This window comes from Trifolium pratense, linkage group LG7 (assembly GCF_020283565.1).
Source record: "Trifolium pratense cultivar HEN17-A07 linkage group LG7, ARS_RC_1.1, whole genome shotgun sequence".
Classification (NCBI taxonomy): Eukaryota; Viridiplantae; Streptophyta; class Magnoliopsida; order Fabales; family Fabaceae; genus Trifolium; species Trifolium pratense.
The window spans coordinates 1,320,184-1,347,248 of NC_060065.1; the positions used below are offsets into that span (position 1 = coordinate 1,320,184).

Genomic DNA, 27,065 nt, shown 5'->3' on the forward strand with positions numbered 1-27,065 from the left:
TTAATTATAAATAAATTTTCTAACTTAATATAATACTTCATCCAGTCTTTAATATAAGAAAAAATTTACTTTCTAAATTCATGGAATGATTGATTTATTTTACCTAAAAAATATATTAATATTCCATGAATCTAAAATGTAAAAGTTTTCAAATAATATAGTGGACTAGATGGAGTAATAAACTTAACTATCGAATAAAAATTAATTGATCCGTGTGAGTGCACGAGTCTCTAAACTAATTATTTTTTTTAAATTCCAGACCAATTCAATCGATATTATTGAGTAATAAACTAGTTTTCTTTTATATATATATATATATATATATATATATATATATATATATATATAAATTATTGATTGTCAATTCAATCGATATTATTGGTTTGATTTTAAAAATATTAATTAAATATTACTATCAACTTTTATGTTTATTTTAAATTTATTCTAAATTAAAAATAAAAAATCATTCTAAATAGGTTTTTGTTTATTACTATTGAGAATAATGCCTAAATATATTTTTTGGAGATTTTAAATTTAAATATAATTTACATTTATATATAGTTAAAATAAGATGCTATTAGAATTTAAGATTTATATTTCAATCTAAAATATTTAGGATTTGTTTAGAATTTATATGATTAGTTTGTTATTTAAATTATATAATTTGTTTTTATGTAGCTCTATATTTGTAACAAAATAATAAAATATTTTTTGTTTGAAGAAAAAATAATGAATAGTTAAAACAACATCTTAAGATTAAACTAGTTAGTAATTTCTCATCTGAAATTTTTTTTAAAAAATCTTCATTAAATCTACATTAAATCTTCATTAAAATCTTCATTAAAAACAAATCTTCATTAAAAAAATCTTCGTTAAATTTTTAAAACAAACTTGCCTAGTTTATCTATCTCTATATATATGAATAAAGAGTGTCATTGAATGCTAGTTTGGCAGTACGTAATATTATAGTAATGGATGTTTATAGTAGTTTTGCAACTGCAATGTCTTCTTCTACCTCGCAACCCCAACGATCAATTCCACCGGAAGATAGGATTAGCATCCTTCCGGACTCAATATTGTATCACATTCTCTCTTTTCTCCCAACCAAATTTTCCGCCACCACAAGCATCCTCTCCAAGAGATGGAAGCCATTATGGCTCTCACTTCTTCATCTCGACTTCGACTTCCAAAGCTTCATAGACTTCAATACCTTTCGCCATGCTGTATACTTTGTCATGCTATCGCGAGAATACACACTACCAATAAAATCACTCCGCCTCAAATCGTGTAGTGAACATGTCTTCATCAACGGATTCCTCGATGCAGCTATGCAACCAGGAATTGAATACCTAGACTTAGAAACTACAACAGGGAAGAAGGATTTCGAATTGACATTAACTCCAAACATTTTCAGTTGCAAGACACTAACGGTTCTCAAATTGAAGAATCTAACTGTGAATAAGATTCTTACTCGAGTACATTTTCCTCTACTCAAAATTCTCCATTTGGATAAAGTGTGCTTCTTGTGTTATGAAGATATTTTCAAGTTTCCACTGTCTTCTCCCATTCTAGAGGATTTCAGTGTAAATGATTTACAGCTACGTCCTGGGAGCAAATTTATTTCAGAGAAATTCATCTCAGAAACAAGTAATGTTAAATGCTTAACTAATTTGGTCAAAGCAAGTTATTCTGCAAGACAAGACATTCCTCTCTTCTTGTTTACTTGGGCACATATTCTGAAAATAAAACTGGTATGAATGTTCTTGTTAGATAATACGACTTTTAAGTATTGAGTTTCATATGTCAGTAGTCTAGTCATTGGTTATTATTATAAATTTCTCTTGTAATTCTATTGTTAACCGTTCGGATGTTTGTTTGTCTTTCTCATTCATGCAGAGATGCCCCCATCCCTTCTACAAAGTCCACACATTACACAATCTAACCCAACTGGAGCTAACCTTCTTCGGCGATAATATGGACGACATTTGGAGTGGGAAGTGGAAGTGGGTGTTAGAAGTGCTTGAGCATAGTCCCAAGCTTCAACATCTTACCATTCATCAGGTTTTATTATTACACATGTTTAACATAATTTGATGATTTAATTTGTGAACTCTACCTCTACATATCTTAACTTCGTGTGTTTTTTGTGGAAATTTACTTGAATTGTTTACAGGAGATCGAAAATATAGGAATTTCTGAGGCCTATTGGGAGGACCCACAAATTGTTCCGCAATGCCTTTCATCTCAGCTTAAAACCTTCTTGTTTCGAGGTTGTAGAGGCAAAAATAGTGAGCTTCAATTTATAGAATATATTATGCAAAATTCGAAAGTATTACGTACCATGACAATTCACAGTGCATCTTCCATAGATTTGAATGCAAAGCACCAAATGTTAAAGAAATTAGCTGTGTGGCACAGAAACTATAAACTTATATTAGATTGACGAGGCTTAGGAATGTTTGGCCTTTTTGTTGGATTCTACATATAGTAGGATTTGATGGGGTTTGGAAGACATGAACTGTGCCTCACTTTGTGCACTATGTCATATAATGTTTCAAATATATATTGGTTTTCATGTAATTAAAATCGATTCTAGATTGTCTCAACTTTTCCTTTGTTACTTATTTTTTTTTAAGTTATCACAATCACTATTATTGTATGGAAATTGGTTATTCAATCAAATATTGATATTTCTTTTTCTTAAGTTTGTTTTTTTTTTGTTTACAATAAGCTGAGGATCGAACTCAGTACCTATAGCATACTACTCAAACCCCTCACCACTAGACCATACCTAGTGGCTTTTCTTTTTCTTATGTTTGTCACACGTGTATTTTGTCTCTTCCACACAAGAGTATTCAGTATATGATGTATGTGCACTACTTACTGAAATATTGAGCATTTAGATCCATACTAGAAAATAAACCCTTTTTTTTGTGGTCTTTTGGCTAGGGTGATAAAATGCCTCGTGTGTATTCTAAAATATAATTTTCGTACTAGATTTTGCGTCGACAAGGGCTTTGCTTTCAACGAGCTTCTGTTCTCCGGTTTGTGTCTTAGAATGTGATGACTACGAAGGATGTTTGATTGATTGAATCAGTTTAGGTACTCGTAGTAGGCTAGTAGCTTGCCATTCTCTCGCAAGAGCGTTTAGGTGGTCGAGAGATCAAGTACAGTAAGTGAGGGAGAGTCTTGGAATTTTACCTTCTAGGTTGTCGTTTGTTGGAGCTAAACAAAACTTTAAGGTTTGGAATCTAAAGGATGGTGGAAGGGAGAGAAGAATGGAGTTTGTATCTTGAGGGATCAATGAAATTAAAGAAAGTGATGAGAGCCAAGAGAAAGCATTGTTGAAAAGTATGATGAGTTTAGTAATATTTTCTTGGCTACATACAAATAGTTTCAGGAATCTCTCCGGAGAGTAAATTGGATGATTCTGTTAAACTCAAAGATACTAATTAATAGCGGTTACTATTGTCAAAATAACAGTTACAAATGCATAACATTTGAATTTACGACATTAAACCTATTGCCAGATCATCCAACCATTGTAATGATGAATTCAAGGTTATTAGTCTCCGTGTGATCTTCCAAGTCCTAACAATACACTATAAATATCTTCTTTGTAGAATATATTATGCAAAATTCAAAAGTATTACTTACCATGACAATTCACAGTGCATCTTCCATAGATTTGAATGGAAAGCACCAAATGTTAAAGAAATTAGTTGTGTACCCCAGAAACTGTAAACTTATATTTGATTGATGAGGGCTAGGATATATGTGTGTGTGTTGGGCCTTTTTGTTGGATTCAACATATAGTAGGATTGGATGAGGTTTGGAAGACATGAACTCTGCCTCATTTTGTCCACTGTGTCATATAGTTTTTCAAATATATATATTGGTTTTCATGTAATTAAAATTGATTCTAGATTCTCTCAACTTTTTCTTTGTTACTTATTTTTTTTAAGTTATCACAATCACTATTATTGTATGTAAATTGGTTATTCAATCAAATACTGATATTCATGTTTCTTTTTCTTAAGTTTGTCACTAGTGTATTCTGTCTCTTCCACACAAGAGTATTCAGTATATGATGTATGTGCGTAGACTTACTGAAATATTAAGCATTTAGGTCTATAGTAGAAAATAAACCCTTTTTTTTGGTCTTTTAACTAGGGTGATAAAATGCCCCGTATACATTCTAAAATGTAATTTTCATACTAGATTTAGTGTCGATAAGGGCTCTGCTTTCACTGAGCTTCCGCTCTCCGGTTTGTGTCTTAGAATGTGATGACTATGAAAGATGTTTGGTTGATTGAGTCAGTTTAGGTATTCGTAGTAGCTCGCCGTTCTCTCGCAGTAGCGTTTAGGTGGTTGAGAGATCAAGTACAGTAAGTGAGGGAGACTCTTGGAATTTTGTCGTTGATGAGGGCTAGGATATGTGTGTGTGGCCTCACAATGTTGTGCCTTAATAAACCACACAATGTGGTATTTGTGTCTAAATTAATTCTCTTGAAACATGAAAGACACCCTCAATATGTTGAAGCACGAATTTATAACCTTTGCAGTTCCAAATTCATCAGTTTTGCTTGCTTTATGAAATTCCAATGCCTACGAATTGGTAAGATTAATGCATCAGATTTTAAAATTATATCAAACATTGCTGGATACATTCAAGGTTATTAGTCTCAGTGTGATCTTTCAAGGCCTAACAAAAAAGTAACGAAATAATGAAGAAAAAATAATTAGTTTACGTGTGTCCATAGTTTAGTCTAAACAAATTTGTAACAAAATAATAAATTTTTGTTTGAAGAAAAAATAATGAATATTTAAAGCAACATCTTAAGATTAAACTAGTTAGTAATTTCTCATCTGAATTTTTTTTAAAAAAATCTTCATTAAATCAACATTAAATCTTCATTAAAAAAAATCTTCATTAAATTTTTAAAACAAACTTGCCTAGTTTATCTATCTCTCTGTATATAAATTGGGCAATTAGGTCATGAATAAAGAGTGTCTTTGAATGCTAGTGCGGCAGTACGTAAAATTATAGTTATGGATGTTTGATATCATTTGATTATAGTAGTTTTGCAACTGCAATGTCTTCTTCTACCTCGCAACCCCAACGATCAATTCCGACGGAAGATAGGATTAGCATCCTTCCGGACTCAATACTGTGTCGCATTCTCTCTTTTCTCCCAACCAAATTATCCGCCACCACAAGCATCCTCTCCAAGAGATGGAAGCCATTATGGCTCTCACTTCTTCATCTTGACTTCGACGTCCAAAGCTTCATAGACTTCAATACCTTTCGCCATGTTGTATACTCTGTCATGCTATCGCGAGAAGTCACACTACCAATAAAATCACTCCGCCTCAAATCGTGTAGTGAACATGTCGTCAATGACATCAACGGATTCATCAATGCAGCTATGCAACGAGGAATTGAATACCTAGACTTAGAAATTACAACAGGGAAGGATTTCGAATTGACATTAACTCCAAACATTTTCAGTTGCAAGACACTAACGGTTCTCAAATTGAAGAATCTAACTGTGAATAAGATTCTTACTCAAGTACATTTTCCTCTACTCAAAATTCTCCATTTGGATAAAGTGCGCTTCTCGTGTTATGAAGATATTTTCAAGTTTCCACTGTCTTCTCCCATTCTAGAGGATTTCAGTGTAAATGATTTACAGCTACGTCCTGGGGGCAAATTTATTTCAGAGAAATTCATCTCAGAAACAAGTAAAGTTAAATGCTTAACTAATTTGGTCAAAGCAAGTTATTCTGCAAGACAAAACATTCCTCTCTTCTTGTTTACTTGGGCACATATTCTGAGAATAAAACTGGTATGAACTGCGTTGAGCACGTATTTAAGTGTGATGCATTGTCTCTATGAATGTTCTTATTAGATAATACGACTTTTAAGTATTGAGTTTTATATGTCAGTAGTCTAGTCATTGGTTATTATTATAAATTTCTCTTGTAATTCTATTGTTAACGGTTCTGATGTTGTTTGTTTGTCTGTGTCATTCATGCAGAGATGCCCCCATCCCTTCTACAAAGTCCACAGTCTTCACAATCTAACCCAACTGGAGCTAACCTTCTTCAGCAATAATATGGACAACATTTGGAGTGGCAAGTGGAAGTGGATGTTAGAAGTGCTTCAGCATAGTCCCAAGCTTCAACATCTTACCATTCATCAGGTTTTTTTTTTTTTTTTTATCTATATAAAAGCTAGTGTAGTGTAAATGCATCAGTTGTAGTAACTTGACATCCCGACTATGTTGGCACCCCAAGCACCACCAATCATTTGCAGCACCGCACATAAAAATTTATTGAAACAAAGCAATTGAACATTGGGGGACTAGGCCAAAAACCAAGAAAAACAATCAATTGAATCTATAAAAAGGCAAAGCTGTCCTACATATTATTACACATGTTTAACATAATTTCATGATTTAATTTGTGAACTCTACCTCTACATATCTTAACTTTGTGTTTTTTTGAGGAAATTTACTTGAATTTTTTACAGGAGATCGAAAAGATAAAAAATATAGGAATTTCTGAGGCCTATTGGGAGGACCCACAAATTGTTCCGCAATGCCTTTCATCTCAGCTTAAAACCTTCTTGTTTCGAGGTTGTAGAGGCAAAAATAGTGAGCTTCAATTTATAGAATATATTATGCAAAATTCAAAAGTATTACGTACCATGACAATTCACAGTATATCTTCCATAGATTTGAATGCAAAGCACCAAATGTTAAAGAAATTAGCTGTGTGGCCCAGAAACTATAAACTTATATTTGATTGATGAGGCCTAGGAATGTTTGGCCTTTTTGTTGAATTCTACATATAGTAGGATTTGATGGGGTTTGGAAGACATGAACTGTGCCTCACTTTGTCCACTATGTCATATAGTTTTTCAAATATATATCGGTTTTCATGTAATTAAAATCGATTCTAGATTGTCTCAACTTTTCCTTTGTTACTTATTTTTTTTAAGTTATCACAATCACTATTATTGTATGGAAATTGGTTGTTCAATCAAATATTGATATTCATATTTCTTTTTCTTAAGTTTTTTTTTTGTTTTTGTTTACAATGAGCTGCGGATCGAACTCAATACATATAGCATACTACCCAAGTTCCTCACCGCTAGACCAAACCTAGTGGCTTTTCTTTTTCTTATGCTTGTCACTGGTGTATTTTGTCTCTTCCACACAAGAGTATTCAATATATGATGTATGTGCACTACTTACTGAAATATTGAGCATTTAGATCCATACTAGAAAATAAACCTTTTTTTTTGGTCTTTTGGCTAGGGTGATAAAATGCCTCGTGTGCATTCTAAAATGTAATTTTCGTACTAGATTTTGCGTCGATAAGGGCTCTGCTTTCAACGAGCTTCTGTTCTCCGGTTTGTGTCTTAGAATGTGATGACTACGAAGGATGTTTGATTGATTGAATCAGTTTAGGTACTCGTAGTAGGCTAGTAGCTTGCCATTCTCTCGCAGTAGCGTTTAGGTGGTCGAAAGATCAAGTACAGTAAGTGAGGGAGAGTCTTGGAATTTTACCTTCTAGGTTGTCGTTTGTTGGAGCTAAAGAAAACTTTAAGAATCTAAAGGATGGTGGAAGGGAGAGAAGAATGGAGTTTGTATCTTGAGGGATCAATGAAATTAAAGAAAGTGATGAGAGCCAAGAGAAAGCATTGTTGAAAAGTATGATGAGTTTAGTAATATTTCCTTGGCTACATACAAATAGTTTCAGGAATCTCTCCGGAGAGTGAATTGGATGATTCTATTAAACTCAAAGATACTAATTAATAGCGATTACTATTGTCAAAATAACAGTTACAAATGCATAACATTTGAATTTGCAACATTAAACCTATTGACAGATTCATCCAACCATTGCAATGATGAATTCAAGGTTATTAGTCTCCGTGTGATCTTCCAAGGCTTAACAATACACTATAAATATCTTCTTTTTTAGTTTTTTGTGTTTTTGTATTTGCGGAATTTGGTAGATATATTTTTATGTTTATACGAGAAGAAAATATATTGTTACATGAAGAATACTCTGAAGTTCTTTTTTTTATCATATGTTATTCATAAAAATATGATACATAAAAACAAATCATATATTTTAAATAACAATAAATTCTAAACAAATCCTTACCATTCTAAATAGAAATATGAATCTTAAATTCTAATATCATCTTATTTTAAATATAAAACTAAATTATATTTAAATCTAAAATCTTTCAAAAATATATTTGTACATAATTTACCTCCATCTCTATCTCTCTATATAGGACAAAACTTACATGCATTTCCATACATGCATTTCTTACTTTTCCTCTCACAAAGAGGTAATTTTTTTTATTAAAAAATAATTTTCTTTTATTTTTTCAAAATGAAAAAACACAAATAACCACCTCTTTGTGAGTGGAAAAATAAGAAATGCATGTATGGAAATGCATGTAATGGCAATTAGGTCATGAATATAAAGTGTCATTGAGTGGAAGTTCAGCAGTTACTAAAATTATGGTAATGGGTGCAATGTCTTCTTCTACCTCGAAACAACAACAATCAATTCCAATGGAAGATAGGATTAGCATCCTTCCAGACTCAATACTGTGTCACATTCTCTCTTTTCTCCCAACCAAATTCTCTGCCAGCACAAGCATCCTCTCCAAGAGATGGAAGCCATTATGGCTCTCACTTCTTCATCTTGACTTCGACGTCCAAAGCTTCATAGACTTCAACACCTTTCGCCATGTCGTATACTCTGTCATGCTATCGCGAGAAGTCACATTACAATAAAATCACTCCGCCTCAAGTCTTGTAGTGAACATGTGGTCAATGATATCAACGGATTCATCAATGCAGCTATGCAACGAGGAGTTGAATACCTGGACTGGACATTGAAATTACAACAGGGGAGGATTTCGTATTCACAATAACTCCAAACATTTTCAGTTGCAAGACACTAAAGGTTCTCAAATTGAAGAATCTAAATGTGAATAAGATTCCTACTCAAGTACATTTTCCTCTACTCAAAATTCTCCATTTCGATAAAGTGCGCTTCTCATGTTATGAAGATATCTTCAAGTTTCCACTGTTTTGTCCCATTCTAGAGGATTTGAGTGTAAGTGGTTTACATATACGTCGTGGGAGCAAATTTGTTTCAGAGAAATTCATCTCAGAAGCAAGTAAGGTTAAATGCTTACCTAATTTGGTCAAAGCAAGTTTTTCTGCAAGAGTAAACATTCCTCTCTTCTTGTTTTCTTGGGCACATATTCTGAGAATAAAACTGGTATGAACTGCGTTGAGTCCGTCTTTAAGCTTGAGGCATTGTCTTTTATATGTTAGTAGTCTTAGGTATTATTATAAATTTTCCTGGGATCCTTATTTTGTTTTGACATGCATGCTAGTAATATTATGAAACATAGTAGCCTCCTTTGTTATTCTCTTTGGTATCTCTATTGTTAATGGTTGTAATGTTTGTCTGTCTTTGTCATTCATGCAGAGATGCCCCCATCTCTTCTACAAAGTCCACACTTTTCACAATCTAACCCAACTGGAGCTAATCTTCTTCGGCGATAATATGGACAACATTTGGTGTGGGAAGTGGAAGTGGATGTTAGAAGTGCTTCAGCATAGTCCCAAGCTTCAACATCTTACCATTCATCAGGTTTTATTACACATGTTTAACATAATTTGATGATTTAATTTGTTAACTCTACTACTACGTATCTTAACTTTGTTTTTTTGTGGAAATTTACTTGAATTGTTTAAAGGAGGAAGAAAATGTTGGAACTTATGAGGCCATTTGGGAGGACCCAGAAATTGTTCCGCAATGTCTTTCATCTCAGCTTAATACTTGCTTGTTTCGAGGTTGTAGAGGCAAAAAGAGTGAGCTTCAATTTGTAGAATATGTGATGCAAAATTCAAAAGTATTACGTACCATGACAATTCACAGTGCATCTTCCATAGATTCGAACGCAAAGCGTCAAATAAAGAAATTAACTGTCTATCGTAGGAGCTCTAGTTGCTGTAAACTTATATTTGATTGATGAGTTAGGACATATATAATGATTCCCACATGACTAGTTTTTTTGACTAGATTCTACGTATATAATAGTAGGATTTGATGGTGTTTGAAACACATGAACTCTGTCTTAATTTGTCATGTCATGAATTTTTCAAATATATAATGGCTTTCATGCAATCAAAATCCATTCTAGCTCTTCTCAACTTCTACTTTTCCTTTACTTATTGATATTTGAATCATCTCCTTCACTATTCCTCTACATCTCTCTCCTAATAATCTATCTCTCTCTCTTAATCTCACTCTTTCTTTTCATTAAAATTCTTAAGAGAGATTGAGACTAAGAGAGAGATAGAGAATTAGGAGAAAGATGTAGAAAACAATGAAGGAGAGGATCCAATTTCTACGCGATTAATATCATTTTTTGGCAATTTTTCTTTAAATTAAATACTGGTATTTTGAATAACTACATGGGAGACAAAGGGTATAAATCCTGAATTTGTGTTTCTTAAGTTTGTCATGTGATTGCACAACCTGCAAAGATTAAACATGTAAGTCTTTACTAGAAAAGAGACGAAACATTTTTTTGGTCTTTGGTTGTTTGAGAACCATAGAAATAAGAAGCCTCACTAGATTCTAAGATGTAATGTTCACACTAGATTTTGCACTCACTCATTCAACTACTTCTCCTTGGTTTTTATCTATAAATGGTTGATAAGGGCTCTGCCTACAGCTTCGCTGTCAAAAGTGTCGAATTTTCTTCCAGGCACGGCTGCCTCTTTCTCATCCTCTGTAGCCTCTCATCTGAAATGGGAAATCAAGTGAAGTCACTCAAAGGTAAAGTTGGCGGATGGTTTATATCTGCACATAGCATTTTCTTCTTCCTTCTCTCTGATGGCTCAAATAGAGGATGAAGGTGGGTGTCGCAGGGTCACAAGAGATGCTGCTCAAATAGGTATGGGAAGGGATAATATAGTTTTGGGGATAATATAATTAAAGGCTAAAAAATGTGGCTCATCATATAACATATGACTCATGAGACACTTATCCATAGTGAGTGTGTGAGCATCATTGATCTCATCTAGACAACAATCACATGACTTATGCGTTGGAAATGCCAAAATATTGTTTGCCTTTAGGATTACTTCTCTCAAAAGAAATCCAAAGCTGAAGTATGATAATCCTTAGCCAAATTAAATAATGATATGCTTTCAAAGTGATGTCAAGCTGCAAAAAAACTATATTCTAAACACACATTAAGCAGTTAAGATAAAACATTAGTCAAACTCTAACTTGACCAACTCAAATTGAGGTGTTTAAATCATACAATTTTGTATTAATCATCATCATCATACTTAACAAACAAATGTTGAATCCTGCTTATTGCTCCTAGTATATATAAGGATAGACAAAAGTATATCCTTATAGTCTAACAAAATAATACAATTTCTTTAAACAAAACTAAAAAGAAGGAATCTTGGCTTTTAAGCTACAAACTTCTAAGACTTACTCTTAACATTATTTTCATATACATGACAAAGGATCTTACAATTTACAATCACAAAATGATTTTTCTATCTAAATTCTAAAGAACTCCTGATAAAATTACTGGAGGGTTGCAGACAAAGTTTGATGGTACTAGTCTCAGAAGATTGACAAACATCAATGCACTCCTCCAAATCTGCGTCACAAGTTAGTAATACCCATTCATAATCATCGTCCAAATATTTGATATCGAATTTGCTCATTTCACTTACATTAAATCTTCTAGCAATTTCCTGCACAAGATCTTCATAACCCCAGTTCTTTGGCAACCTAAACCGTGTTTTCTCGTCTCCAAATGTAACTTTTACTCTGTGAGAATCCTCCTTTTGAGAAGCTTTGGGAGCGGATTTTAAGAAGGATTTGTGATGCTCGGTTTTCGGGTTTTCACCTAGTGTTTCCTGACTTTGTGATCTTGGCATGAGCTTTGTTTTATTATCTTGAATCAGGCTTTTAAGTTCTGCTTCACTTCTGATTCTCTTCAACACAACATCAACAGAATCTTCACCAACCGATGGATCTTTGTTACCAATAGCAACATTGCCTTTGCGGTGTTGTTGCTCTGACATGCTGGAACAGGAATGGCTTGAAAATGAACTTTGACTACATGAAGATGAGGGTGATTTCGATGCACCTTCGGGGCTTAATGAGTCGGGATCTGGCAGAGTGCTTAACGAGACTTGATTATCGATTTGATTCAGAGTTGAGATTAGGCTGGTTCTTGGAGACGATAGATCAGAGAATTTTGAATAGAAGGAATCAATTTGAAATGAACCAGAAGCACCCTGAACTGAGTCAATGACGAGTTGAAGTTTCTGCAAAGAGTGACCAACCTTTTTTATCTTCCGAGAAGGCCAACGCTTTATCCCGTGTTGCCTGCAGATCCTTTTCAGAGTTGTGGTACAGACTGGAAAATCCAATTCAACAGATGGTATTAATGAAAGACTTCGAATAGATATCACAAATCAACAAAGAGGTGAGACATTTGCATATGCCAATGAATGTACACTTATGATAAACAATGAATTCGATCAAATCTTTTTTCGCCAGGTCAGCTAATTATAATTACTTACATGAAAATGTTAATATGTCAGAGAACAGAACTACAAGAAACACAGTCTTGAGTAAGAAGTACAAATGTGCAATTTTAGAGCATGTTTGGAAAAACATGTTAGAAGGCACACTCCAGATCATAAGGTTTTATTATTATATGAGCATGTTTGGAAAACATGTTAGGAGGGGGACTTTGATGGCCTGCAGTCAGCACATCGTTGGTCGTTGGATCGAGATCGGATGGTCCAGATTTCAAGCATGCTGTTTTAGTTTTAAAAAAAATATCAAGTTTTGCATTGAAATCTGGATCATCCGATCCCGACCCAATGGCCACCAATGTGGTGACTGTGTGAATTGATGACTGTAAGCAATCCAAATCCTCCATACCACGAGGTTTTATTATATGTTTGATATGACTAAAAACATACAGCCAAACAAAACATGAGATAAAAAACAATGACACAACTTGGTTTCACTAAAATGATCAGTATAACAAAAGAGAGTAAAACAAATTCTTTCAAAGGTGTGCCAAATGGTACCTTGGTGTTAGCAAACAAAAACCTAAGATTGAATGCTTGTGTGTGTATAAGGCTTACCGCCAATATTTTTCGCAGCATCTTTTAGACTTCCAGCGAAATACTGCCTAAGGACTTGAAGAGTGATAGTTTTCTCTGCCTTAGCCCGTCTTTTCTCTCCAGTTCTATTTATTCCCAAACTTGACAAGAAAGTACCCTCCACAGAAGGAGAACTCGCCCTACCACAATCAAGATCTCCTTTTAAAGTAAGAGTTTCCTGTTGCCGCCTTTGTTCTGAGAATTTTCTACTCATTGTTTCGCTTAACTTTTCTTCACCACCCAATGAGGCAGCCATCCTCCTGTGTTGAGATTCCGACCAGATTGCATTTGTAGCAAATCGACCATCAGTAACGGCCATCACTTCATTAGATGGTAAGTTATCTTTATCCAATTCCTTATCTGTTATAACTCGCAAGCTGCGGCAAACCCTTTGAATAATCATGGACAAAGATGTGAGCATATTTTTCTGTTCTTCACTGTCATTGCAATCTACAGGCAGGAAGAACTCGAGAACATAGTCATCTGAAGTACTATAGATGCTTCGGAGTCGTATGGCAACTGCAGCTCGCAATCCAAACAACCTGGCGTGATGAGACAATGGATAATCTGTCTTGCTTAAAGAAGTTATGTCAGCCGAGAAGCACGGTTGGTTTGTCATGAAAGCACCCCCGGCAACACCTTGACCTTTTAACAAGTGATGCTCCATGCAAGCCTCGTGAAAAAATCTAACTGAGGAATCACCAACATAGCACGCATACTCCACCGGAGATATACAGTTTGCATAATTATCATCGGAGTGCCGGCACCCGTCTTTTCCCTGTTGGATGCATGAGATCCAAGTCTGAGCCAAAGGTAATTTGTGCATTTCACATGCAGATCTCAAAACCTCTTGAATCTCAGGTAGTGCAGTTTCATAGGATTTGTCGCACGCCTGCTAAAATAGAACCATTTTGTTAATTGGTATGAGGAAATTGAGAATTTGACGAGCTTGTTTAAAATCTTCCGCAGAGATGATTTTCTATGTACCTTCACATTCTGAAGACTTGAATGTCCAGAGCTTCTGAGATCAACAACCTGAAAGTTAACAACTTCCCCCCAATCATTAAACTTGTATTAATGAGTTCTGACTTTTGATGAGCTTTTCATATATAGCATGTTAAAACATTTGTTTCCATAAGCATTTATATTCAAATGTATAACAAGGAGCAATTCAACCATAAGAGAGAAAGAACAAGCAAATCAGTATGCAAAAGTGCATGTTGAGTGCTACATTAAATTCACTGTTCTAAAACCAGAAGATCTTTGTTTCAAGTTCTCTTGGGTAACATACATACTTGAGTGGTGTAAAACATGACACAAAATAAACAAAAACTCTATGCAAATAAGCAAGGAGAAAAACCTCGAGCGCTTTGCAAACAGTCTCAAGTTCACGGCCATAGTTACTCTGCTGTGTAGTCATCACCACTTCAATAACACCCAAACATGTCCTGCTCCCTTGTTCAAACACCGGAACCGCTAATGTTCCGTGTATATCACACTCTTGAGCATGGTCAACTCGCGGATACTCTTCACTCCTGAAGAATCGAACATCAGGCGTCCACTCAGGAATCTTATCCCTATAAACTCGACCAGGCAAACCCGCCACCAACTCCTTCGAGTCCTCCTCCTCTACAGAAAACTGATATCTTACAGAGATCTCTCGGTACTTTGCAAGGTTTAAAGACCTTGATTCAAGTGAAAAAGGAAGATCATTAGCTCTCAGAATTGGCCTATCATCCCCTCTATTAACCGGCACCCATATTTGTATAAGCATATCTTTGTTCCTATTGAAATCTTTGATCCACTTGAGGGCTCTTATCAGCTTCTCGGTTATGAAAGATCCACCAGGTCCTGGATTAGGCGTCGGTGGAATCCACAACCTACTAACCCCTTCACCCGAACGAGTCTCAAACTCACACTGCTGCCGGTCACTACTGCCAGCATTATTAACTATAATCTGACTTTCTTGTTCAATACCAACGTGCCCATCCTCGTTGCGGGGTGGCTCAGTATTCTCCAAGGAAGGCCAAGAGAATGAAGGGTCAAAGATTGGATTGGAAAAAGGAGAACTTTGCAGTAAGAACTCAGATCCATCCGCGGAAGCTTCCAACCAACAACCATCTAACAAAAGTTCACTCATGTAATCAAAATCCATTGAATTTTCATCTTGTGGTGGACCTTCCATCATGGTTGCAGATGATGTCACTGCAGCACCATCTCCCATGATGGGTATGGTTCTTCTTACTTCTTTCTCCACAATCCAATCCAAACCAAACCAAAACTTGCTTCTTATTAGAATCAATAGATGTTTCAACTACCAAACAGATCTGAAAAAACCTTGTCCTTTTGTCAAAAGAGTTGAGAATTTTTCTGTCCAAAGTTGTTAATGATGTCAGTATATAACTAATGATATCTATCATAAAGCAACAAATCTTGACAACGAATAATATGAAAAAAGGAATAACAAAATGATGATTAGATTAGTTCATTACTTCATTCATTCTTTTCTAAAGAAAGAATAGAGTCAAAATAGGACAAGTTGTTCAAGTTTTTCACTCCCCTCTAACATAAAAATAATTTATTCAAGTTTTAATCCATGAAGCAAAAACCAAAAGGGTGAAAAGAAAAAGAGAAACCTTAAAGGTAAATGAAAGTTGAAACATAAAAGATATAGCCATACTCATAAAAAGATTCTCATCTATCATATCAACACTGAGCCTCAAAAATACACATACACTTGCACTTGACTAAAAGATTCTCCAGTAAATGAATTTCAATATTTCAATGATATTATTACATATATATATGTATGTGTGTGTGGAAAACAGAACATAAAGGAAGCATAGTAGCATATAACAAAACTAGTTGATGAGGTAAAGGTGATTCTCGGAGATACCCAACCATGTATTTTAATTCTATTAATATCATTTCATTGGTTAAACCGTGTGTTCAATAATGTTTGTTACAGTTCATTCATACTATATAGCAACAAAAGTACAAAAAAGTTGTAAGTTGAGGCAAAGAAAGAAAGAAAGAAAACCTTGATAATGGTAGCCACCGAGAGAGACAAGAAGGAAAGAGGCAGAGAAAGTAGATGATTCCAAGCAGAGAGAAAGAGAAGATACTGATGAGGATTCAATTCATACCCCACAGATACAAACTTGTATTAAAGTCAAACCAATAAGCTGAGCTAAGCTGAGTTAAGTTAAGTTAAATTAAACTATAAGACTGACACCAATAGTTAGTCGGTCCGATGGTGATAAGCGCTGAACTTGACAGCGAGGATTATGGTTCAATCCCCGCAGTTACGATCGGAAGGAGACTGAAACCACTTGATGTCAGAACTTACTCATGAGATTAAATTAGTGGTGAAAAAAAAAAACTATAAGACAGACACACTCCAATAACACAAAACCAGTAATCTCTTATATTTGTATAATCTATGATTCATTCATTATCATCCTCTCACATTCTAAGCTTATGTCATTGTTTTTAACATTTTTCTTTTCTATTTTTTAAGATTTTTTTAGTTTCATTTTGACAATAAATTAATTAAGTAATTGGCTGCCGGAATCAGAATCCTTCCAACTTGCTGACGTTTGCCACGATATTCCACTTTAATTAGCAATTTGTCCATTCCTCTGTTTTTTTATTCCTACTCCTACACAAGGGTGAAGTGAAGGACGTTTATTTCAAATTTACGGAAATTATTTTTTTAGAAGAGTTTAATTGTTGTGCACTGTCGGTGTAAAGATTCTTTATACATATATTCAATGATGTGAATGTGACACATCATGTGTTTTTAAATATCATACATGATGTGTCAGTATATTATTGGATGCATGTGTAAAATAACTTTACACTGACGGTGCATATAAATTAAATTCTTTTCGTATAAAATACATTGAAAAACTTATTTATAATAGACCACTCTGAGATGGTCGTCTCTCTTTGATGATTGTGGTATCGAGGTTCAATTTGGAATTGATCCTTGCTCCTCACCTTTCCCTATCCGCAACTCATGAATGCTACTAGGTTGGAAGAGCCAATAACTGGAACGTGAAAAGTTGCTTCAATTTTCCGGTAGTTTTTGTTGAGAGCGAAGATAAAACGGGTTTACTCGATATGAACTGGATCAACACTAATAGTCACGAGGGAATTCAAACCTCAAATTTGAAAGAGCGCGTCTTAAGATTTCAAACTTTCCCTATATTGTTAGTCAAGGTTGGCACAAGAGTAAGGCAATCAAACAAAGACTTTTGGCCTCCGAAAAAGAAAAAAAAAATTACCGAGGAAAAAATTTCACTCGTAAATTCATTAGTTCATAGTAAGAAAAAGACCTTGAAAATAGACATATAGGCCTCTGCCAAAAAAATGAGACAATAGTTGTGCAATTTTTCAAAAATTCAAACAACTATGACTTCTGAATCTATGCATATTAATTGGAACTAGATTATTAAAAATTTAGGCTTAATTAGTACTTTAGTCCCTTAAAGAAATTTTTAGTTTCATATTGGTCCCTTAAAGAATAAAAGTTTCACATTGGTCCCTTAAAGACATGTCTGTTTGTCATTGTGGTCCCTTCTGTTAGTTTTTGAGAAAAAACCGTTAAGTGACATGTGACTCTCTAAGGTGCACCAATATAGATAGTGATCCACCATAAACTTCAATAAAATTTTAAATTTTAACCTTTTGATAATTTTTTCAAAATCCAAACCATTGAATCTTGTAAAGTGTATAGTATCAAATAGTGAACCACCAACACCTAATTTTTTCTCCTTTCCTTCATCATCTTCCCTATTCATCTTCATCCCTATCTTCATAACATTCATCATATTCATAAAGAAAACCTAGAAATTTAAAATTCTAACACTCAAAATAAAATTTAAACAACCCATAAATCCAGATCTTGAACCATAATTACAAAAATAAAAACTCATCTATCTTCGAAAACTTCAACCTTAAAATTCAAAAAAAAAAAATTCATAAAAATAAAAATCAAGATCTTCAACCATAAACTTCTCCCATACACATAAATCCAGATCTTCAACCATAAAATAAAATTCAAAAATAACAATCAAAACTCATCTATCATCATAAACTTCATGGAAAAAAAAGTCCAGATCTTCAACCAAGCCAAAATCGGGTAAAACTATGTTTTGGGTTTATCAGATTGGAGTTGAGAAAATTCTTCTTTGACGGTAGATTCAGATTGAAGTTGTTTTTGTTGAGAAGGTGTTGGGTTGGGAGATAAATGGTGGGTGGTGTTGAGAGGAAATGATGGTAGATGTAATGGAGGTTTGGATGATAATGATGATAGATTTAAGGAAGGAAAATTTATCAGTTTTGATTTTTAGTTTTTTAAGTTATTTTTTTTATGAAGATGATGAATGTTATGATTTTTTTTTTTTTGGGTAAGTTGAAAATCTGAGTATTTTTTTAATGGAAGTGATGGTGCACTCTTAGATCTGGTGGACATGCAAAATCTAATGGTTGTTTTTCTTTTAAAAAGATCCAATGGTTAAGATTAAAAGATATATTGTGGTATATGGTGGACCACCTTCAATGTTAGTCCACCTAATACATTTGTGGTTGATAAATTAACGGAAGGGACCAATGTGACAAACGGAGATGTCTTTAAGGGACCAATCCGGACCTTTTTTTCTTTAAGGGACTATTGTGAAACTTAAAATGTCTTTAAGGGACCATTTAACTAATTATGCCAAAAATTTATTATATATACACTTTAGACTTCAATTTATGTATTTATTGTAGCATTCGTGGCTAATGTGCAGTGTATGATAAACACTTAATCGTTGGATAGGGCAAATTTTAGATAGACGGTGCATATACTTTTGGTTGGCAAGTTGAAATAAAATATCATACTCAGATACTTAAGTATTAAAAAATTTATTGATATTGTGACATCACACTGCAATAAAATATTTTTAGACATCGTTACACTTTATAAAAAAATTCAACTTATCTATATTATTACCATAGCAAGTTCAAAATACATCAAGGAGGTATATATCAATATAAAATAAAAAGTCGTATAAAAGATCACATTTTCATCTGGATTATGGATCACTATATTTGTTTGTCTTCTAAAAAAACTCTACCGAAATATTTGAAGTTTGAACAATAAAAGAGAATTCTCTTGTTGGATCGCCATAAGACAGGCGGATGATTATTTACATTGGGCTCAGAACAACGATACAAGTGAATTGAGCACCGTATTGTTAATTAAAACCTCAAGACATTATGTTTATGGGTCATTTCACTTATAAAGTGTTTAACCTACACCTTTTAAGCAATGCAGGACTTAATTTACCACGAGGGGGGAGGGAGGATTAATTTTTCGCATATTACTTGAGGTTTACTGCTCCAAGTTTTGCAACCATTTTTAAACGAGTCAAGTTGTCTTTCCAAACGCTGATAGTTTCTATGTTACCAACATTCCAACAACAACCTTTCTTTTAATATCCAAGCTGCCGGTGATTCTTCTATGCGTAGTTTTGGTTTGCTCCTTGTTTGACATAAAAAAAAATGTGTTAGGAAAGTATTTAGATTTTAATTCATAAATATTGCACTTTTTTTATTGAATTGGAGGGCCTAAGCCCAATTGAGAAATTACAACTTGACTAGTCTTAAAGCATTGGTTTCAGCTGCATCAGCCGTAACAATACGATGAATTTGAATCGGATAAGACTCGTAATATACATAATCAAATAATGACCACTAATTAAGACACCCTATACGTGCGTTAGAGCATCCGCACATAAGTTGGCTTTACGGTAAGTATGTTGAATTCGGATATCCTAATTTAAATTCAACAATCTCCAAGTTTTATTGCAAAGACTACAACACTCGTCTTGAACTCCATCTTCCCTATTCAGCATTCTAATAGTAATAATTCCATATGCATCCAATCTCAACTCTACTTGTCTAAAACCCATCTTCCAAGCAATCTTCAAACCTTCTCATGCACCCCATAATTCAGCCACACCATCAAGACACGGGGAAACTAACCAACCTGGTTCATCCTTACAGAGAGGTTGACGTCGCGACGCTAAAATAGTAAAAAATTAAAAAGTATAAAAGTATGAAATTTCAAGTTACTATTAGTATTTACTAAAAAAAGTACGAATTTGAACGTTTTAAAAACTGAAAAGTAATTTGTAGTAAAAAATAAATAAATAAAACAAACAATATTTATTTAATGTTTTTTTTTCTTGCTTGTATATACATTAAAAGTATTTTAAATTGTATTGGTCAAATACTTTTAATGTTACGTACAAAAAATACTTTTAATGTATATATAAGAAAAAAAAAATTTAATAATGAAATGATTACGTAGCATTTAGATTAATTATAAATTTATAACACATACTAACCAAACTATTTAATTATTAGTATAAAATATAATATATAGTATTTGTGTATGCGATGGGTTATGACTAAAAGTGAGTTGGTGCTAAGTTGGAGATAAGATATAATAAAATAAAATATTAAGTCGCATAAAATTTATAACTTATATAGCTATATACACTAACTTACATATAACCTCCAAAAGAAAAACTTTATACTATTAAATATTTTTTATAACAAAAATATCAAACTTTATATTTGAAAATCGTATTATTAATTTGATTAATAATAAAAATTCATCGTCAAAATTAATTTATAAGTTACTCTCTTTGTCATTATTCAAATCATAAATTCATAACTAACATTTTCATACAATAATAATGTCAAATGACGTGATGGGGCTTAGCCTATACGCATTATTGACTCAGACTCAGTCCAATATTACAAGATGAGAACTTTATTGATTATTACTATTATTTATGAGAACTAGCTTGTTCTAAATTCTAATTATCAATAATATTTGAGGTAAAACAAGAAAAAAAAAATTAAAAAAAAACATTAAAAAAACTATAAGAAAACAATGCACACCACTAACAAACTAGAATTTCTGAAAAACACCACGAGAAGAAGAATATTCATCAGAAAGAGAGATAAGGATCAACTTATTGTACATCTATATACATATATATATATATATGTAAAAAAAAATTCTTCCAACTAAATTTTCTCCATACACCATAGTCAAATATCAAATATGTTAGTGTTGTGTATCGTTATGCCTACATACACTCGCACATGCTCACGAGCGCGCCCTAAACCTAACACAACACTAACAAAATATGTGATCATTTGTTCAAGTGACTTATATTTCTTACTATTTATATCAATTTATTGTTGGTGATCAATATAATTTACTCTTAAAAAAAAGTCATATTGAATATATACAGTTTATGTTCTCTTAAACTAATACTATATATCAGAAAATACTAGAAGTATGATTACGTATTGCTTATATTAATCGTGCATGCATAGTTGACATCAATTACGTCTGAGTGAAACCGACATTAATTTATCTATTAATTAGCTTCTTCTTATTTTGACAAAAAGTATAAAGTTAGCTCAAAAAAAATTTTGACAAGAAAGTTAGCTCAAATTGTTGAAAAAGAAAGTATTACCCTCGCTACGCTATAGTAGTTTTATTTGAGTTTTAGACATCATTAGACTTTTTCTTTTCTTCTTTTAAACAAAACATCGTTAGACTTAGACACTACACCACCAATGATACCATATTTCCTAACTAATATTCAACAAATTTGGTTATAAATGTCTCTCGTGAGCCTAACTCAATTGACTTAGACATTAAATTATATATGTAGGAGGTTGGAGTTTGAATCATGATCATCTCACTTATTCATCTTAAGAGTGTAATTTTTAATCACTGGACTACTTGACCAACATAAAAGATCGGTTATAAAGTGTTGTATTAATTTGCTTGTTAACTGGTGTTCAAATTAAGTTCACTAAAAAAAATTGTGCAAATATTTCATCGCAGTGATGGTAATATGATCAAACCATACTTTTTTTTTATAACTGGCGGCCTAGGCAGACGCGGAACGTGTCTGCCTGTGTATAATTTATGTCTAAAAAAAAAGATATGCGTTATGTTATGGTTAGTTTGTTAATAAAAAATTTTGCGGCTAAAAAAAATATGTGTCTTATGTTATGGTGAGTTTGTTAATAAAAAAATTTTGTTGCTGCTAAGAAAAATCAAGGTTATTATTGGTATTATGAAAAGTTCACACCAAAATTCATGTATTCTCTTTAAATATAGTATAGATGAATATGATAGATGTAGAAATTTTTAGAGACATAGCTCAATATATCGAACTACGTACTACAAAAAAAAAAGGTTTTATCTTTATTAGGTCGACATATATACTTATGTAATTACTAATTTACTATGCAATTTTTTATGAAAAATATACTTCTTTAGATTGATTAAACATATTAATGTCTTTAGAGCGTTTGTTAGGCACTTTTTATATGAATAATATTTCTAAGGAATGGAGATGGTCTTAAAGAAATGGTGGGATTTCTAAGGATATCTCAAGATACGGATGAAATTTTTAATTGTTATGGTATCTTTTTCCATATCCATCTATAAATAAATCATATAGAGAAATGAGAGATTACATACACCTAAGAATTCGATTCTCTCATTAATACAAATTTCATTTTTTTTTTACATCATTTTTGGCATAATCTGTAAATAAATTAATCATAGAGAAATTAAGACTATGAAATGAAATCTATACTTCTTTTTTTTTTTTACAATGAGCTCTGAGAAATGAAAAATATAAATTTTTTTGTTGAAATGAAATCTATACTAAACTTCTATTTTCATTTGTTATCACAGTTGTCTAACTAATGTATCATTGTATCTAAATATCATTTCAATCATGACGGATTGTTTGGGAGAATCCAAATTCGATTCTTAATAGGAACAATTATTGATCAGGTTCTTCCAATCTCACAGCTGAACTCTGAATTTTTTGGAGTCCTTCCCCAAAAACCAAAGTGTTAAACCCAAAAAATTAAAGTACTCGTTATTTTAAATTAATGTTAAAACAATTTCATTAAAAAAAATTATAATGTTAAAACAGCCAAAGAATTGAAATGAAGTTGTAGCAAATTATTTTGAATTAGTTGATGTGTGTGTCAAATCCAAATGTTTAGTTATGAATAAAAAATGGTAAACTAACCCCGAGATTCCCAATCCATATTTGTTTAAAAGTTAGTATTGGAATTATAAAGGATTCAGTACAAAGAGTTTTCTTTTACTGAATGATAGAAATCTTCATTGCTTTACATTTTGGTTTTCAGACTCTTTATATAGAGCTGTATCTATTTGTCTAGCTGGCAGTGCCACATCACCTAGCTGTAACTGACTGTGTAACAAACTTAAGCCATGTCAGCAAAGACTACAACTAACCTTCTAACTAATATTTCCTGATTACATTGAGCTATTCTATTATACTCTAATATTCCCCCCTCAAACACTAGGGGTTTTATGACAGGAAAACACCTTGAGTTTGGCTTGAATAGCTGCATAGTTTGAAGGAGACAGTGGCTTGGTGAGAGGATCAGCCAGTTGATCAGAGGCTGGTACATGAAGCACTTGCAACTGTTTGGACAAAACTTTCTCTCGGACGAAGTGAATATCTAACTCAATATGCTTGGTCCTGGAGTGTAGAATGGGATTGTGTGCAAGAGATACTGCACTTAAATTGTCACATAGTAAAGTAGGTGGATGGTAAGGAACATGAAGCTCTTTAAGCAAGGATTGGATCCATAGCAACTCAGCAGTTGTGTTAGCCATACTCCTGTACTCTGCCTCAGTGCTTGACCTTGCCACTAGGGGTTGCTTTTTAGATCCCCAAGAGACTAGATTTGAGCCAAAGTAAATGCAAGATCCAGACGTAGATCTCCTGTCATCTTGGTCTGTAGCCCAATCAGCATCACTATATGCTCTTAAAGAGAAAGGAGGGCTTGAGGAAGAAGGACTCAACAGAAGACCATGAGAAATAGTACCCTGTAAGTACCTGAGAATTCTTTTCACAGCTTTCCAATGAGATTCTAAAGGATGAGCCATGTACTGACAAACTTTGTTCACACTGAAAGCTATGTCAGGTCTGGTTAAAGTTGCATATTGAAGGGCTCCCACTGTTGATCTATAAAGGGAGGGATCAGAAAGAGCATCAGTTCCAAATTTGCTAAGTCTGCAAGTGCTTACCATGGGTGATCCAATAGGTTTGCAGTTGTCCATGTTGGTTTTTACTAGCAGATCTTTGATGTATTTGGACTGGTTTAGTAAAAGAGCACCTGAACTCATATGGTGAACTTCAATTCCCAAAAAGTAGTCTATTTCACCTAGCTGTTTTAGAGCAAACTGGATGTTCAGTTTGTGAATAAGATCTTCAATAAGTTGAGATGAGGAACCTGTGATGAGGATGTCATCTACATAAATCAACACATAAGTGCAGGCACCTTGTTGATGATGAACAAGCAGGGAAGGATCACACTTGCTTGCAGAGAAACCCATTTGAACCAGTGTTTGTGTTAACCGTTCATACCAAGCACGAGGGGCTTGTTTGAGCCCATAGAGTGACTTGTGCAATTTACAAACTAAAGACTTGTCAGATGATTCAAAACCTGTAGGTTGGGTCATGTAAACTTCTTCTTGTAGAAGGCCATTTAAAAAGGCATTGTTGATGTCAATTTGCTTGACAGACCATTTGTATGTGACAGCAAGAGTAAGAATTATTCTGACAGTGACAGGTTTGACCACTGGTGAGAAAGTTTCAGTGAAATCGAATCCAGGAGTTTGAAGGAAACCTTTGGCCACCAAGCGTGCTTTGTACTTGTTAATTGTTCCATCAGGATTTTCCTTGACTCTAAATACCCATTTGCAGCCAATAGCTCTTTTGTGAGGTGGGAGGGGAACTAGACTCCATGTGTTGTTGTCAGTGAGGGCTTTAAGCTCACTTTGCATTGCTTGTAACCACCGGGGATTAGAGAGGGCACTTTTAACAGTGGTGGGTTCAAGAGTAGTGATGAAGGTTTTAGGCTTGAGGTTGCCTGTTTTGCCTCTTGTGACCATTGAATGGTCATTGTGATGAGATATGAGAGGAGGTTGTTGGGATATGGATTTATTTGTAGTTGAAGATGTGGAAGAGGTATTGTGAGTAGGTTCTTTGGATAATATTTGTTGTGTTGAGGTGGAAGGGTATTGACCATGAGTAATGGGTGGGTTAGTTATGTCAGCAGAGGGGTTAGGTAGAGAAGTAGTAGAACTAAACAAAGTAGAGGTGTTGTCAGACATGTTAGAGTTGGTAGTAGACTTAGGAAACAGTGAAAAATATGGAAATTGAGACTCATGAAAGACAACGTCTTTAGACACATAAATTTTACCATGTTCATCAAGACACTTGTGACCTTTGTGTTGAGGAGATACTCCTAAATAGACACAGGGACTAGACCTGAATTGCAATTTATGCTTATTGTAAGGTCTCATGTGAGGAAAGCATAGGCAACCAAATACTTTAATTTGAGAGTAGTCAGGTTGAGATTTGAACAAGGCTTTGTGAGGAGATATGTATGTTGGTAAAGCACTAGTGGGTAGCTTGTTTATCAGATAAACAGCTTGAGTGAAGCTATGGTCCCAAAATTCAAGGGGTAGTGAGGCTTGAGATAAAAGAGTTAGCCCCATTTCTACTATTTGTCTGTGTTTTCGTTCAACTGTTCCATTTTGATGGGATGTGTGAGGACAGGTGAGTCTGTGTTGTATCCCTAAGTCATTAAGTAAGGTGGTGAAAGACCTGAATTCACCACCCCAGTCAGACTGTAAAGCTTTAATGGTAGCTTGAAACTGATTTTGAACAAAGGTTAAAAACTGTTTGAAAGCTGTGAGAGCATCAGATTTGTTTTTAAGAAAGTAAATCCAAGTATACTTTGTGTATGTGTCAACAAAGGTGATGTAGTAGTTGTACCCATAATAGGATTTAAAGGGGGCTGGTCCCCACAAGTCACAGTGAATTACCTCAAAAGGCTTTGTGTAAATAGTGTTAGATAAAGGTGCAAATTGCCTATGAGATTTACCAATACAGCAAGAGGGACAAAATTGAACAACTTTATTGGAATAGGGAATATTACACACTTGTAAAACAGATTGAACAGCTTTATTGTGAGCATGGCCTAATCTTAGGTGCCATTTATGAAACTCACTATCTAAATTGTTAACAGACAAAGCAGTGTTGCATTCAACACTTTTATTGAAAACAGGAAATTGATTAAAGCTAAAAACAGAGGACTTATTCAAAACTGAAGCATAGTTTGAATGAACAGTTGAACTGGAATCTGTGTTGGTGAGAAATTTGAAGGGCTTGAACTGGTATAAGCCATCAGATCCAACATTGCCTTCAAGAAGGATTTGCCTATAATCCTGAGATTTGACATAACATTTGTAAGGATGAAATTCAAAAATCACATTATTATCCTGTGCAAATTTACTAACAGACAAAAGGTTTTTAGTAATATCAGGAACGTGTAATAATTCACTAAGCTTAAGATGCACATTAGGATTCATAGGAGAGTAAAATTGTGAGTGACCTAAAGATTTAATTGGCGCACCTTGACCATTTCCCATCATGACTTGGTCTGGTCCTTGATAAGGAGTACGATAGACAAAGTTGTTGGGATTGTATGTAAGGTGATGAGAGGCCCCAGAGTCTGGGTACCAAGAAGCACTAGAGATAGAATCATTATCAGGGAATGAGGGAAAATATTGGGGTATAGCAAGATGTGCAGTGGGACGGGCATAGGGATTGTAGTGAGGTGGTCTTGAGCCAGATGGTGCATTATAACCACGAG

General features: G+C 33.8%; 3 protein-coding genes across 10 annotated transcripts; 2 read left to right on the forward strand and 1 right to left on the reverse strand.

Annotated features, from left to right (window-relative positions):
• The first annotated feature begins 755 nt into the window (after positions 1-755).
• LOC123899283 (F-box/FBD/LRR-repeat protein At4g26340-like) lies at positions 756-2,666 on the forward strand. Its single transcript, XM_045950377.1, has 3 exons — positions 756-1,751; positions 1,897-2,061; positions 2,174-2,666. The coding sequence occupies exons 1-3, from the start codon at positions 972-974 to the stop codon at positions 2,441-2,443; spliced, it is 1,215 nt and encodes a 404-aa protein (XP_045806333.1). The 5' UTR covers positions 756-971; the 3' UTR covers positions 2,444-2,666.
• A 2,430-nt stretch (positions 2,667-5,096) lies between these two features.
• Positions 5,097-10,081, forward strand: LOC123899966 (FBD-associated F-box protein At5g56370-like). The gene is made up of 4 exons (XM_045951241.1): positions 5,097-5,849; positions 6,042-6,206; positions 9,535-9,699; positions 9,806-10,081. The coding sequence occupies exons 1-4, from the start codon at positions 5,097-5,099 to the stop codon at positions 10,079-10,081; spliced, it is 1,359 nt and encodes a 452-aa protein (XP_045807197.1).
• A 1,282-nt stretch (positions 10,082-11,363) lies between these two features.
• Positions 11,364-16,799, reverse strand: LOC123899285 (protein NLP4-like). 8 transcript variants are annotated; one of them, XM_045950387.1, is made up of 6 exons: positions 16,306-16,459; positions 14,626-15,635; positions 14,253-14,300; positions 13,248-14,157; positions 11,814-12,505; positions 11,364-11,737 (listed from the first exon to the last, which is right to left on the reverse strand). In XM_045950387.1, the coding sequence occupies exons 2-6, from the start codon at positions 15,487-15,489 to the stop codon at positions 11,642-11,644; spliced, it is 2,610 nt and encodes an 869-aa protein (XP_045806343.1). In that variant the 5' UTR covers positions 15,490-15,635; positions 16,306-16,459; the 3' UTR covers positions 11,364-11,641. The 8 variants fall into 8 exon arrangements, with proteins under 8 accessions (XP_045806343.1, XP_045806342.1, XP_045806341.1 ...); XM_045950386.1 differs by having other exon boundaries at positions 13,248-14,160; XM_045950385.1 differs by having other exon boundaries at positions 11,364-12,505; positions 16,306-16,799.
• Between the last annotated feature and the right edge of the window lie 10,266 nt (positions 16,800-27,065).